The sequence below is a fragment of the Penicillium macrosclerotiorum genome (assembly GCF_028827735.1).
Source record: "Penicillium macrosclerotiorum strain IBT 26536 chromosome Unknown utg000002l_segment0_segment0, whole genome shotgun sequence".
In the NCBI taxonomy this organism is placed as follows: Eukaryota; Fungi; Ascomycota; class Eurotiomycetes; order Eurotiales; family Aspergillaceae; genus Penicillium; species Penicillium macrosclerotiorum.
Genome location: NW_026643082.1, coordinates 2,495,059 through 2,508,242, shown reverse-complemented (window position 1 = coordinate 2,508,242; position 13,184 = coordinate 2,495,059). Strand labels below are relative to the sequence as shown.

General features: G+C 43.6%; 3 protein-coding genes across 3 annotated transcripts; 2 read left to right on the top strand and 1 right to left on the bottom strand.

The window, feature by feature from the left end:
* Window positions 1-685: 685 nt before the first annotated feature.
* N7462_002049 (uncharacterized protein) lies at window positions 686-2,384 on the top strand (the record flags this gene model as incomplete). Its single annotated transcript, XM_057073775.1, has 4 exons — window positions 686-807; window positions 875-1,821; window positions 1,872-2,023; window positions 2,082-2,384. 4 exons carry the CDS (start codon window positions 686-688, stop codon window positions 2,382-2,384), a joined length of 1,524 nt encoding a protein of 507 aa, XP_056937416.1.
* A 3,870-nt stretch (window positions 2,385-6,254) lies between these two features.
* On the top strand, window positions 6,255-7,803 carry N7462_002048 (glycosyltransferase; the record flags this gene model as incomplete). Its single annotated transcript, XM_057073774.1, has 3 exons — window positions 6,255-6,787; window positions 6,855-7,472; window positions 7,542-7,803. The coding sequence occupies 3 exons, from the start codon at window positions 6,255-6,257 to the stop codon at window positions 7,801-7,803; spliced, it is 1,413 nt and encodes a 470-aa protein (XP_056937415.1).
* A 1,077-nt stretch (window positions 7,804-8,880) lies between these two features.
* On the bottom strand, window positions 8,881-12,630 carry N7462_002047 (uncharacterized protein; the record flags this gene model as incomplete). Its single annotated transcript, XM_057073773.1, has 14 exons — window positions 8,881-9,221; window positions 9,289-9,380; window positions 9,440-9,557; window positions 9,617-9,833; window positions 9,889-9,947; window positions 10,000-10,084; window positions 10,159-10,519; window positions 10,573-10,599; window positions 10,651-10,823; window positions 11,026-11,051; window positions 11,111-11,191; window positions 11,254-11,716; window positions 11,767-11,819; window positions 11,877-12,630. The coding sequence occupies 14 exons, from the start codon at window positions 12,628-12,630 to the stop codon at window positions 8,881-8,883; spliced, it is 2,850 nt and encodes a 949-aa protein (XP_056937414.1).
* Window positions 12,631-13,184: the final 554 nt, after the last annotated feature.

Genomic DNA, 13,184 nt, shown 5'->3' with positions numbered 1-13,184 from the left:
AGCCAGGCGATCTTCTCTGGAAACCCTCTCAAACCCTACCTGGGCGGCATACGGGGACGACCAGTAACAAGAAGATTGATGATGGCACCTAGGTACAGTAACCGGGGGCATATTTGTCAGATATTATGAATCCCTGGAATGGAGTATTGAGATAAGGAGGAGCGACCCAGATCAATGCATTAGGTTTGAACATTCCAAGACCTGATAGAATTGTGCATGGCCAAGATAGTTATTAACACGAGTCGGGATTCCAGAGCGTGCGAATGCGGCTCAGCGGGCGGGGTCCCACTTTGACGAGTAAGCACAAATCTAGTCCAACTCGATGGTGAGCGTTCTATCGATCAGACAGCTCCTACTCGATATGTGTAGGATATAAACAAGAGAAACAATTAATCTGTATTCAGAATTGCTTTGTTGATCGAGAAGCCCCAATTAGGGAGTCTTGATGCTTCACCGATACTCTCATGGCGCGCTCTACTTCTTCCACTGTGAAAGCTCTTTACTGGTCTACTGGAGTTCTGATGCAGTTTTCCAGACGCAGTTAGCCCCTCTTATTAGAGACACATATTGCCCAGGAGGTGAGTTGTCAAATGGCAATTCCCCACCTCTCGTCCATGTTTCCCTCCACTTTCCTGTCCCACATGCGCCCTGGCCTTTGAGATTTGATGCTGCACTTCAAAGCATCATGATAAGCTCCAAGAATACTACGAAACATAGAGTGGATGACCCAGAGCCCAGCCAGATGAGTCATGATCGAATTCCCGAAGAGCCGGATTCTCCAGCTCACAATTTCTGGAGCCGACAGACGTGGGTCACAATTACTAAGAATGAGATGCTGAATACTGAATACTGAATACTGAATACCGCATGATAGATACTTTGGGTCTCTCGTTTTCAACCTTGGAACCTTCTTTCTACCAGCTTTATACAGTACCCTCAGCAAATTGTGGGTGGCCGATATTGATTCCGGCCAAGTAGCCACTACGGATGTTTACACATATATCGGCGTCATCGTTGAGGTCTTGAATGACAGCTTCCCCCGCTCTGCATGGCTGCTTATTGGTGATAAGGCAACACGGCTGTATCAACACCGCTTGAATCTAGCACACATGATAATCGGCCTTACCATGGCACTCGGTTTCATCATGATGATTATCTTCTTGGCATATCCCCAAAGCCTAGCATCCGCATTTGTGCCGGAGGATGTTCGAAAGTCATCTCTTACATACGTACGACTGTCTTCAGTTCAATTTTTCACCTCTGCAACCGAAGCTGCTCTATCCTCTACCACCCGAGCACTGGACAACCCTGATGTTCCATTGATCATTAATTCAAGCAAATTTGCCGTCAATATCTTGCTTGACTTTCTAATAATTTCCAAGTATCATGTCGGCTCTTCAAAGCCGACGGTGATCACTCAAGCCATTATCAGGCTCGTTTGTGACACAATATCCGCTCTTGCTGGCTTGATCTACTTTGAACTGGTGGTCGTTAGGAGGCAGCGGAAAGAGACTGACAGAGAGCAGCGATTTCAACTGAGTACTTTCGACTTCATGACTATTCTTCGTCCAAGTGTCTACACCCTTACCGAATCTGCCATTCGGAATGCTATTTACTTGTGGCTTGTCAACAGAATTATTCAGCTTGGACAAGACTATGCTACCGCTTGGGGTGTGTTCAACACGATTCGCTGGGGTCTTGTTATGGTTCCTGTGCAGGCCTTACAGGCATCAACCCTGGCATTTGTCGGACATAATTGGGGACAGTTTCGAGCCTCCCAGGAAACAGATTTTCCCAAGGCGTCCCATCGAGAAATATCAGGTATTGAAAATTTAAGGCAAAACTGCATTGAGACTAAATTTACCACCTAGAAATCATTCGTCCTGCCGCTCTATCATGCATTATTGCCTTGATCTTTGAAGTCATCATTTGCATCGCTCTTTCAATACGAGGAATCGGTGAATTTGCCTATTACCTATCTGACTCAAGGCAAATAGCAGAAATAACGCAGAGGATGTGGAAGGTATTGATTATTTCTGGAACGCCTTGAGATTTCAAGTTCACTGATATTGTCACTTCAGGTAATCGATTGGACCTACGTTTTTTATGGGTTGAACTACCAACTTACTGCAGTCTTGCTGGCTGCTTCACCTCGGTGGTTCCTCTATCAGGCTCTTGGGTCAAACCTCCTTTGGATGCTGCCGTGGGCAATTGTCATGACAGAAGCCTCATTGCCTGCATCCATGTCTTGGACCTACTATGCCATCATATTTGGTGGGGCAATGGTTTTCGACTTCTTTGATGCTGGCCTGACACTTCTTCTTTGGATCAATAGACTGCAAAGAGGAAAGATCAACATCGGTTTCGTCAATCGACAGAGTTGACTTATCGATAGAAGTGCCCGTGGAAAAAGTCTCTGTTCTGGTACATCTAAGTTCGTCATAATGCTCATTTATATGAATTGATTTACATTTCAAAAAAAAGCCATCCTGTAGCATCTATGCTAAAACTTGATAGAAACAACCAAGTAATGTTCTCACTTCAAGATCTCCTTCCAAAGGTATCACGGTGCACAGACAGGCAACTTCCGCTCTATTTGATAACGGAAATTTTATCACAATACAAAATCTATGTGCCTGATATGCTCTGTTTATCCAATCAAGATCCAGTGGCCGCGAATATTCTGCATTCCTCAATGAGAGACATTGAGACGGGTTGATAATGATCATGTTCCAAACTGTTGTGAATATTTTGGTCTAACGAACATCAACGCGTCAATCCTGAAGTGAAAGTGGAATGCCAGAGAGTCGACGACTGAAAGTTGCTAGCTAGCTAGTTTTGAATGGGCAAGGCCAATACGAACGAGTCAGAGAGATTAGTCTGATAAATGATGAAGTTTATGAACCTTGATGGAGCCCCTAAAGTTGTTAGGCTATGAGTAACAGGGAATATATTGCATTGTTATGTTGAGTCCAATATATTCAGTCTTTTGACTTACAAATGTCGCAATAGAAGATATTGTGATGAATGTGAGTGAAGCCCATATCAGGAATATTGTATGTGTGACCTACTCGAACGCATTTGTTGATGCTATTTGTTGCTATAATACCCCTTGTAACTCATTAATTTCATATCAGTGTAACACATAGGTAATTTCCGCATAAATTAAGGTCAAAGATGCATATAAGCCCAGATAGGTCGTGAAATTGCTGTTCATTTCGATCAATTCTTCTTCTTTTTTTCATACGGAAAATAACTGTAGATCAACAGGAATCTTCGTCTTCCAGGAATTTGACTTTTTAATTATGGAGCGATCAACGCTCAATGATCACCGGGAAGGTGAAGCCTTGTATCGAATTTGCTTTTCTTGACCTCAATAATCCCTATTGCTTTTGCGCGGCAGACACTCCTTAAAAAACCGGTAAAGTCCCCTTTGAATCCATTTTCACAACCCATCTTGAGAAGTATGATTCTCGGAAACAATGTGGAGAGATAAAAGCTATCTTCGTCCTGACTATACGTCAATAACTCGACAGTCTATAGACGACCTACGCTATGGGGTGTACGGAGAGGATCATCCTCAATTGATAACATTTCCTGGACTAGACGACATCGAGGAAGTAAATCCCAAGCCCTTTCTAATTCTCTTATTTGTTGTTGGATCTTTTATATTCGTGTCCGCGTTTGGGATAATATTAATCACCATTAAAATCACCACGATACGGGCAGAGGCTTGATACCCCTAAATCACAATGTATGTCTCTAGAGAGGTGGGATTATATCTAAAACAATCCATGATACTTGTTCTAATCTGGCTGTTTATTTAGAATTAGCCTATATTCAAGTTTATCCATCAACTCGCTGAATATGCACGGCAAATCAAAGAGGTACAAGAGATATTACTGTACCAGACGCATTCGTTCGACTTAAAAGAAAGAGAAATTTGGGCGAGGGAAGGTCTGAATTACTGCAATCATTGATATTGCCATACAACTGGGAACTGAAGAATTTCTCTTACCGGTGTTGTGATACTTTGTTCAGTATCTCTTCCAACCTTCCGGATGGATCAACTTTCTGTCCATACGGGGATTTCTTAGAACTGGCCCCCGAACTCGATATACGCAAAGGTCACTCTTATCCCGAGTTAACCGAAACCCAAGCGGACCGACCAGTTCTTCTTTAAGAAGTGGGGCTAATGTCGCAGTAATCGCAGCCTTACGGCGCTTCTCGTGATTATTGCCTGCTGGCATTCAGTCTACTGATCAAAACGCTACACATTACGCACTGAGCATAACAGGCCAACTTCTCAATTTCTCCTTGCCCAAAAAGCCATCAGAGGCAAAATTTATTTTACGAAGTGTTATTTAAATGAAAGGATGCCTACAAAGAAGGGATGTACGACTCATTATGGTCTGCTGCGTAAGACCATGGTGTTCAAAGTGAGCAATTCAGGATTTAATTAAGAACTACTGGATCTTTTTAATACGATTGTTTTATTAGTTGGCGGAACTAGTGAAATCAAGCAAAGCGCTTTACTACAGTTGGTCCATAATACCAAAGCCGTACAGTTTGTGTGATCGTTTGTGCCGGTCTCGAGCCTTTTTAATTTTAGGTGCGTAAGGACAATTAAACCCTTTGGGCGTGTCCACTTTTTGAAGGCATATGTTACACTAGTTTCCAACGTCGACTTGGTTTTCGAAAAGGGGGCGAGTCGAACTTGCTTTCATGACCGCCGGAGTGGGGACAGCGGACGTGATGGCGAAATCTAGCGTTGATATATGAACTAACAAGATTAAGATCTCAAATAACACCAACATAAAGAAAGATTGGAGGATACTGACAGACCTTCCTCCTTGCAATAAAATGCTTCGATAGGATTCGTCAAAGGCCGCTTTTTCTCGAATCGACCGACCAGAAAGGACCTTGCAAGAAAAGAAAATCTTACTCTGGAAATCGGTAGTCAAGTACGGAGACACACCGTGGATTTGTGAAAGCAGCTGCATATAGGCAGCTTCGGTATGAATCGGGACTAAATGGTCGATAATTTATGAACTTTTGGAAGATATACGTATATTCTCGTATGAAGGGAATTCATTTCAGTAATCTCCTTTCTTAGATAGCTAAGAAAGGGCTGGTTTCAGCCAGTTGTTCAAAATATATTCACATCTCCTCCCCCTCCCCCAAAGCTAGTATCTATGTAGATCGGATAATATTAGAAATCTTAATTTAAGATTCTTCCAAGTGATTGAAGGAATTCTCATGACCCCAAATTGCAAATGGTGCATGTGAACATTAACATTCGAACTAGTAAAATCTACCAGAGCGTAGAGCTAAACTGCCCTATATTCTTATTAGATTGATGTAGAGTCGCCTGGACTGGAAGTTTATAATGTTATGAAAATTCGTGATTTTGAGCTCAGTGTCCGAGACAAGATAGATAGACCTGATACCAAGGCCGAGAATTCATGAATTTGAATTTAATTAATACCAATCATAGAATTTGTAGATCAGGATCATTTGAAGTTCCAAGTCCTACCCTCCGTAATCTCTCATATCCTATCGCCAATTTAGAACAGTTGATGATATAGCTTGGATAAAGTGGCCAGTTAAATCCCTGCAACTTGCTTGTACTACGTAGAGGGTCGTCACTGTGCCTCAGAGATGCCGAGGAACTAAACCCACCCGTCCAAGCCCCTCGAGAACTAATAACAGCTCTGGGCAGTTCATCAAATATTAAACAGAAATTGAGTTTGAGTTTAGGCAAGGGCCAGACCTGCGGCATACTTTATCTCCAGTCACCGTTGTTCGTCCCGAGACCGCGCCCGTGGTTTCATGCAGCCCAAAATTCAGTCTCACCGCCGAAAACATTTCAATCATTATCTGATGGAGTTTTGACTTGATTATCGGTAATTCTACCAATTATTTGTCGGAGCCTATTGAGATATCGGAGAAAACGATCTTTGGTGAGATCATAGTCGAAAAGATTGTAAAAAGAGTTATGCCGATAAGATATTCACCAAGACGTTTGACCATTGGCGGGAACACGAAGGTTTACGAAAGAGCAATGATGTCCGTGTAACCCATCATATTGACGAGAATGAACACTGTAAGCCCTGTGAGGTGATTCTATTTTCTCCATCTTTCAGTGTTTAAATGGCCACTCACCTGTGTTGATCTATCTCTTATGATTCGCAAGACGCTCCCCCCTTTGGCTTCCTCTCTCTCTTTGCTGACCACTGTTCCGGTCAATTGCGATGTCGCCTCCTACAAGGAACATTTTGTTCCTTACGAATAGCGAGCTAGGTCAATGCAATGTTGCTTTCGCAGTTGCCGAGGAATTTTTGCACCGGGGAGAGTTTAGGGTGCATATTGGCTCGTACAGCTCGCTGGCGGGGCTAGTACAGGAACTCAACAATCGTGATAATTATGCGCGACCTGCGGAGTTCCACAAAATTCCTGGACCATCCATGACTGATCTGGCCGTTCGCAGTAAAGTCGGCCTTCTTTTTCATAAAGCGGGTATCAAAGGAGCAGTGGAAGGGCTCAACAAGGTTGCCACGGCCATGAAAAATTGGAGGCCATCGGAGTATGAAAATGCCTACCGAAGTTGCCTGGAAATCCTCGAAAACGTGCGCCCTGATATAGTTGTGGTGGATCCAATTCTTCACGTTGGTCTGGACGCGTGTCGTACTGCCAAATCTCGAGTCGTCGTGCTTTGGCCAGTTCCGCTGAAAGATGTGGTCATTACGATTCAACCAAAGGCTGGAATACTTTGGAAGTACCCTATGTATGTATTCTTCTCCACAAGAGATACATCGTGATGGAGGTTTTCACCTGCTGAACCATTGAGAAAGGACTGGATCAGGATACCCCTTCCCAGTGCCGTGGAAATTCCTCCTCCAAAATATTTATTTGGTATTCCGTGCTGTTGGAGCTTTGGCATTTGGGAAACAAGTACCCGATGACTCTTCACTTGGTGAAAAGGTAGAGGGCCGAAGTCCTTTCCCTCTTGTAAACGCTTATTCAAAGGAATCATTGAGCTTAACACCTTCGTTCCCGGAGATGGATTTTCCTTTACTAGTTCCAGACAATGTTGTTAGCTGTGGGCCGATCATTCGACAATGCCAAAACCTGTCAGAAATCGATCCTGAGATGGATGCTTGGCTCAAGAAGCCAACTATTTTCATCAACCTTGGGTCTCATGTCAAATTTACCGAGAGTGTGGCCATTGAAATGGCTAAAGGTATTAAGCATGCACTTGCGAAGCGCCCTGAGATGCAAGTTCTATGGAAACTACGATATGAATGGGAAAGTTCCGTTTCATTCCAAATGGTTCTCGGCTCGCTCATCACTTCAGGGTCGGTGAAGGTAGTTCCTTGGATCCAATCTGACATTATGTCAGTCCTAAAAAGTGGAAAGATTATCACCTATGTCCATCACGGAGGAGCGAATTCCTATTTTGAAGCTTGCAAGTACGTACAACAGAATCTTCAATCCTCTAACAGAAAGCAATATCAAAACTCGTTCTGACTTCCCAATAGGGTGGGTGTTCCTCAAGTGGTTCTACCTCAATGGCTCGATACATATGATTGTGCTACACGAGTTGAATGGCTGGGAATTGGACTTCATGGCAGTAAAACTGCAGCACCTGAAATTGAAGCTACAGAATTTTCCCATGCTCTACTCCAGGTCTTATCAGACGAAAGAATTCGGGAAAAATCTTCTGCCATGAAGCATCTCTGTAAGACTACAGAAGGCCGGGTGAAGGCTCATGACAGCATTGTGAAATTTTGTTTGAATTAGTACTTGAACATGATATGCTCTGTTTCTATAGATATACTCGACACATTGAGAGATTATTTTCTTGTCTTATAATCTATGAGATGAGGATTGATTGTCCAGATTTCTTGATTCCAGCCCTGACGGACTACATCGCGGATCTCAAAAGACTGCTATCGAGCTAGAAGATTTTAAGTAGAATTTCTTTCCCCCATTCATTGGCATATCTTGTAAGTTTACAAGAATATGAGTATCTGTGAGATCATTACCAAAAATGACTACATCTGACGCCAGAAATGCCCTCCTTCCCACCCGCGTAACTTGGTACTTGTTTGTCGAAGCGTGCCTTTGAAACATGATATTTATACGTATAGTGGGTAGTGATGTGGAGTTTCACTTAGTAATATAGTCCTCCATAAATTTATTAAGCTGCACGTACCTAGGCCTAGTGGAATGAGATTGATAATATGGGTCATGCTCGAAGTGCTGAAGTATTAAAGAAAGCGTGGTAACAGGAAACTCCGTTGGCATCTCCAGGCTACCAGTCCGTATTATTGAAAACCCACATAGTGACTGTGTTGACCATTCAAGTCTTGAAAAATGCTACCAAGCCGCTCCCGGAGACCGCATCAATTGGTCAAGGTCAACTAGTGAAGGATAGCCCGGTATTGGCTAGCAAACATATTTTCCCTACGAATCCCCTTTTTCTAGATCTAAAATCCCTGTCAAATATATATGCAAGGGAGCTTCAACTAATAGCGATAAATAAATATCTTTTCACGTCTATGATATATCAATTCTGGCAACCCAGGACATGTCTTCAGCTTAGCATGCCGATTTTCAGTGTGGTATCATATACTCAACTCATTGAATCTTAAAAAAAAACATATTAAGTTTCGTAGAAACGATTACTGGGCTCTAGTATTATGGGCATTTATTTACCAACACCCATAGCTACCAAAGAAATCACCATCGCGAGAGAATCAACAAAGAATCAATTTAGAATACTGCTAGTCATATAAAGCAACATGTGATAGAGCATGTGAAGCCATCAAAAGCCGTTTGTAGCAACTGCTTAAGTATAGCATTCTTGAACTAGATTCAAGAGCTTGGTTCGTGTTCATGTTCCTTCGAAACCACTTCCATCACATTCTGAGAGTTAACCAAAGTCTCCTCTACTCTATTGATCTCCAGTTCCAGTGTTCGTGCTAATTCGGGATCTTGTTGGGCCTCAGGGATGTGACCTGCATCTGTGACAACAGAATGACAGTCCCGTGCAATAGTCTCAACCTCCTGATTTATATTGGCCTGCAAAGTTTCGAAGCAAGCCATCATTATCTTCCTGTATTCCTCCAGCGTAACCCGAGAAAGATTATTGAAAAGGCTCGAACATTGAAGATGGTTGTGCATGATGTTCTTCCGCCTTCGATCACTACCGGTTCCTGAATATGCGAGTAAGAATAGTTGCCATGATTATGGAAACATTTATGGACAATTGACTGAGCATACCATATTCTCTTTGACATGAAATATAAGCTGGCCGCATTAGATTAGAGATAAATGAGCTGTCATGGCCGTAAATCATATCGGTTTTGATGAGACTTGTGTTATAAGATTAGTTTCCAAGCCTAGAAAAGCATAAATAGAGACAAGGCCGTACTCTGTTTTAGCAATGAGGCTTTTCATCGAGACCTCAATATGATGATTGATATAATCCTTTCTGGAGAGGATGCTGCGAAGAAGATTTTCAAGGGCACGAGGTGCAATTTCAATGTGCGCTGCATGGGAAAAACACTGAGAGACTACGCTTATCTTGTAGAGACAGAGAATTACTCACGCGTAAGTTGCCTGGAAACTTCCTGAAAAGTGGCGGCAGTATCTTGGCCTGAACTATCTATCTGTAATTCCAGCCATTCTAAGAGCGCTTCCCATTGGGGGTATAAATGATCGCGAGTCGGACTTATTAACTCATCATTCCAAGAGCGATCACGCTGTTGGGCCGTAGAGTGAGTCCCGAAGTGAGCGCAATAGGCTGTGTACGTGGAATGATGCCACTAGCAGCCGAATTAGATATATCTTGGCTTCTGACTTAGTGATAGCGAAACTTACAGAAGCCCATTCAGAGCTGGTCACGATGCTTTTATTTTTCCATTCATCCCGATAGCTTCCTGGGGAGAGTGAATTAATAGAGATGTCAGCACATTATATGGCTCGACTTACTGGCAGATTGATTGATTGATGCGTTGTAAAGACTTCTCAGTCCGTCTTTTATTCGAGCCATGTGACCTTGAGGTGAGGTAAAATCCTATTTATCATCAGGAAAATTTCCATTGATGGTAGTTTTCCAGCTCACTTGGCATGTTCGTGGAATTTCCATACCCGACGAAGAATTTCTTCCACATTACCTAGAAGTTCGCGCAGTGTCCTAGCCTTCTCCGTCGTCACAGAATCGGCCCCAGACAAGGCCCACTGTCGTAAGGACAGTAGGAGTGTGGGTACTTCGAGATTTAGAAAGGCGCTGGTGGCACGCAGTTGAGCCTCTGCAGGAACACGCTGACAGTAGTGACGAAGCTCTCGGATCCCGGTCAAATTAACATATTCCTCAGCTTGTTGGGTTCGACTCGCACGATGTGTTGTGTATAGTGTGTTGCTGACGCAAAATACTCTGATATCTTCATGTTTTCTCAAAAGTTCTCGAGATATTTTGGTATTTCTTCGGGTAATCAAAAATTGTGTGACTCTGGACAAATGATGAGAAAGTAACAAGAGAAGCATCAAGGAGTTCGCACTTACTCAAAATTCAGCCTCTTTTCTCGGTCACTATTCCGAAATTAGCGATGGATGATGATATAACTAACAACATGTACAAACCGCAGACGTGATTCCCGGAGAGCAAAATCTGCTTTCTGACGCTCATCTGCATTTTGTCGAGCAATTTCGGTCTCTTCGATACTATTTCTGATCATCTCAATATCCTGATTCATCTGTTTAACGCGCCGACCGTCTGAATCTTTGACGCGAGCAACTTCTTCAGCTGATACTTCCTATGAATGTGTTAAAAAAGAATGTATTGAGGTACAGGATTGAAAATACTTCTGATCTTGTGCAAACAATTCGTCGTGGTTGGTTGGGGTTGCATCTTTTGATAATGTCATGTACTGACTGATCCGAACAGACTCGGGAAATATTTGCGACGATGAATACCTCATCACATTTGTGTTTCAGATATCTTTCAGTAGCTCTGACCCTTGCAAAGTTCAGGTCTCGGAATCCTAGAAAGAATGAATCAACGTTTTTCCGAGAGTTACGACTTTCAACCATCAAGCCATACCAGGAAGATCAGCCAACACCAGGCCAGTTCGTAAAACAGGCGAATTGAGATAAACCCTGGTATCCTCAGCATAGGCAGCATCTAGAAACAACTTAATGATACGAACCTAATTAGCTTGATAAATGGCCAGAGTGCGGGATTACCACCCTCTTGGTGATCCGCTGTGAGCATATCGAGCAATTCCTTACACTCCCTGAGATCGCCGGCAATAGCAGAGTAATCAAGCGCATCGTTTCCACCCGGTCGGTGAGTCAAACCAGCATATGCCCACCGCTCTAACTCATAGAGAATTGCTTCATACGCACCATCTTTATCTTCAGATAGAAAATCCATAGTTAACCTTGGCTGGCTACGGAATAAAGACTGGAACGTTTCCCAGGCTCGCTCGGCGGCATCTCGACATTGTCGTCGGGCTTCTTCTCCTTGAAGCTCGCGATAAGCTGAAGAAACGTAGAACTGTCGAAAATTTAAGAGCAATTCCTCCAAGAGTTCCTTCATTTCTACGGTGGTCATAAACTCCGCCTCCACGGTAAACGGGCCGGTATGGGCGTCATCTGTGTGTCTGAACTCTGTGACTACACAGGTGCATGCTGCTCCGTCACTGCTCTGTGCATAATTTTTAGCTTTGTTTCTCATTACGGAGACAAGCAATTTACCGAGCGCGATAGACCTCCTTGATCCAAGAGTGAATTGATTAGAGAGCTTTTGCCTAGTTCGAGAGTAAGGAAAGCCAAATTCAATGCGGGACTGTGAAGAAGATACTTACCAACTCCCGAGTCGCCAATGAATCCCACTGTCCGAGATTCAGGATATACAAACTTGCTGGCTTTCTGCACCCTTTGATAATGAGAGTATAAACTGGAGCTTTGATCATGCACTAGCGCGGAGGAACGTATGCTGGTGGCAAGATTGGCCAGGCTGCCTTTCAGCTCCTTGAGTTGGATTTGGAGGCGACTGTCATAGATTGGAACTTTAGGAAGGGGCTCTTCGCGAATGGAATTCTGCTTCCCTTTCCCCCGCACCTTAGGAACTGGTCGTATGATTTCATCTGGAGAGTGCAAACTTTCAGGGTATGCTCCAGGCACTTGGATATTTTCAGTGCGGGGTTCAGATGCCAACGACTTAGCTCGACCCTCATGTGCAGCAAAAAACAAGGTAGGACGGGATGATGTTGAGCTCTGTCGATCTTGGGATTGATTGATGCGAGAGGCCGTGACGCGTGAAGGAGCTGGGCTTGGGGAGGCATTGTGCTGGTCTGCATAAGTTGAGGTGGACCGACTAGGAGTTAGTTGAGACGCATCACGTTGAGAAGTCCCCGAAGCAGTCGCAGGTTTGATTTGATTCGCAATATTCAGACCCTGGAACCGAGAGATCGGTGGCGGGGAAGTCCTTACGAGTGATCGTGGTACACTCGGTGAATGGCCGTTGCTTGCAGGGGGAGTATCCCTTTCATCCCAGGAAGACGACGAAGGGGTCCTAACTCCCGATAAAGAACTATGGGCGGAAAAAGTAAAACTCATCATGGATTCGATGGTTTGAAATGAAAGCCTGGGTTGGGGGCATTTGCATAATATACACCTTGAACCTGGAGCGATTTAGTCCGCCTTGTATTTTTGGAACCTGAGACGCTGAATTGTCTCGGGATACGTGTTTTTCTACTGCAAGTGCTGCGCCCTCATGCAGTAGTAGCGCTGCAGTAGTTTCTGATAACTCCACAACGGCTATACGCGACCTCTCTTGGAAGCGTATTTGCCTTACTAATTTATCTTGACAACAGAAGATCCTTCATCAGTAGCCTTTTAATGCTGTTTATTCCTTTCTACCGTATGATCATGAGCGTGGGCATTCAAAAAAAAATATCATATTTGACAATTATTCCTTCCATTCTCGATTTGGCCCCCACAGACTAGTCGGTTGTCGTGCATTGCAATCCTTGTCACAAGCACGTACGCAGACTGGGGCCAGAGGATTCAACCTCTTGGGCTCTTTGAATTGGGGTATCTATTGAAACAAATTTGAAACTTTGGGGCTGGGCTTTGGTTGGGGGTATTGGAATGGTTTGGATTTTTTGGAA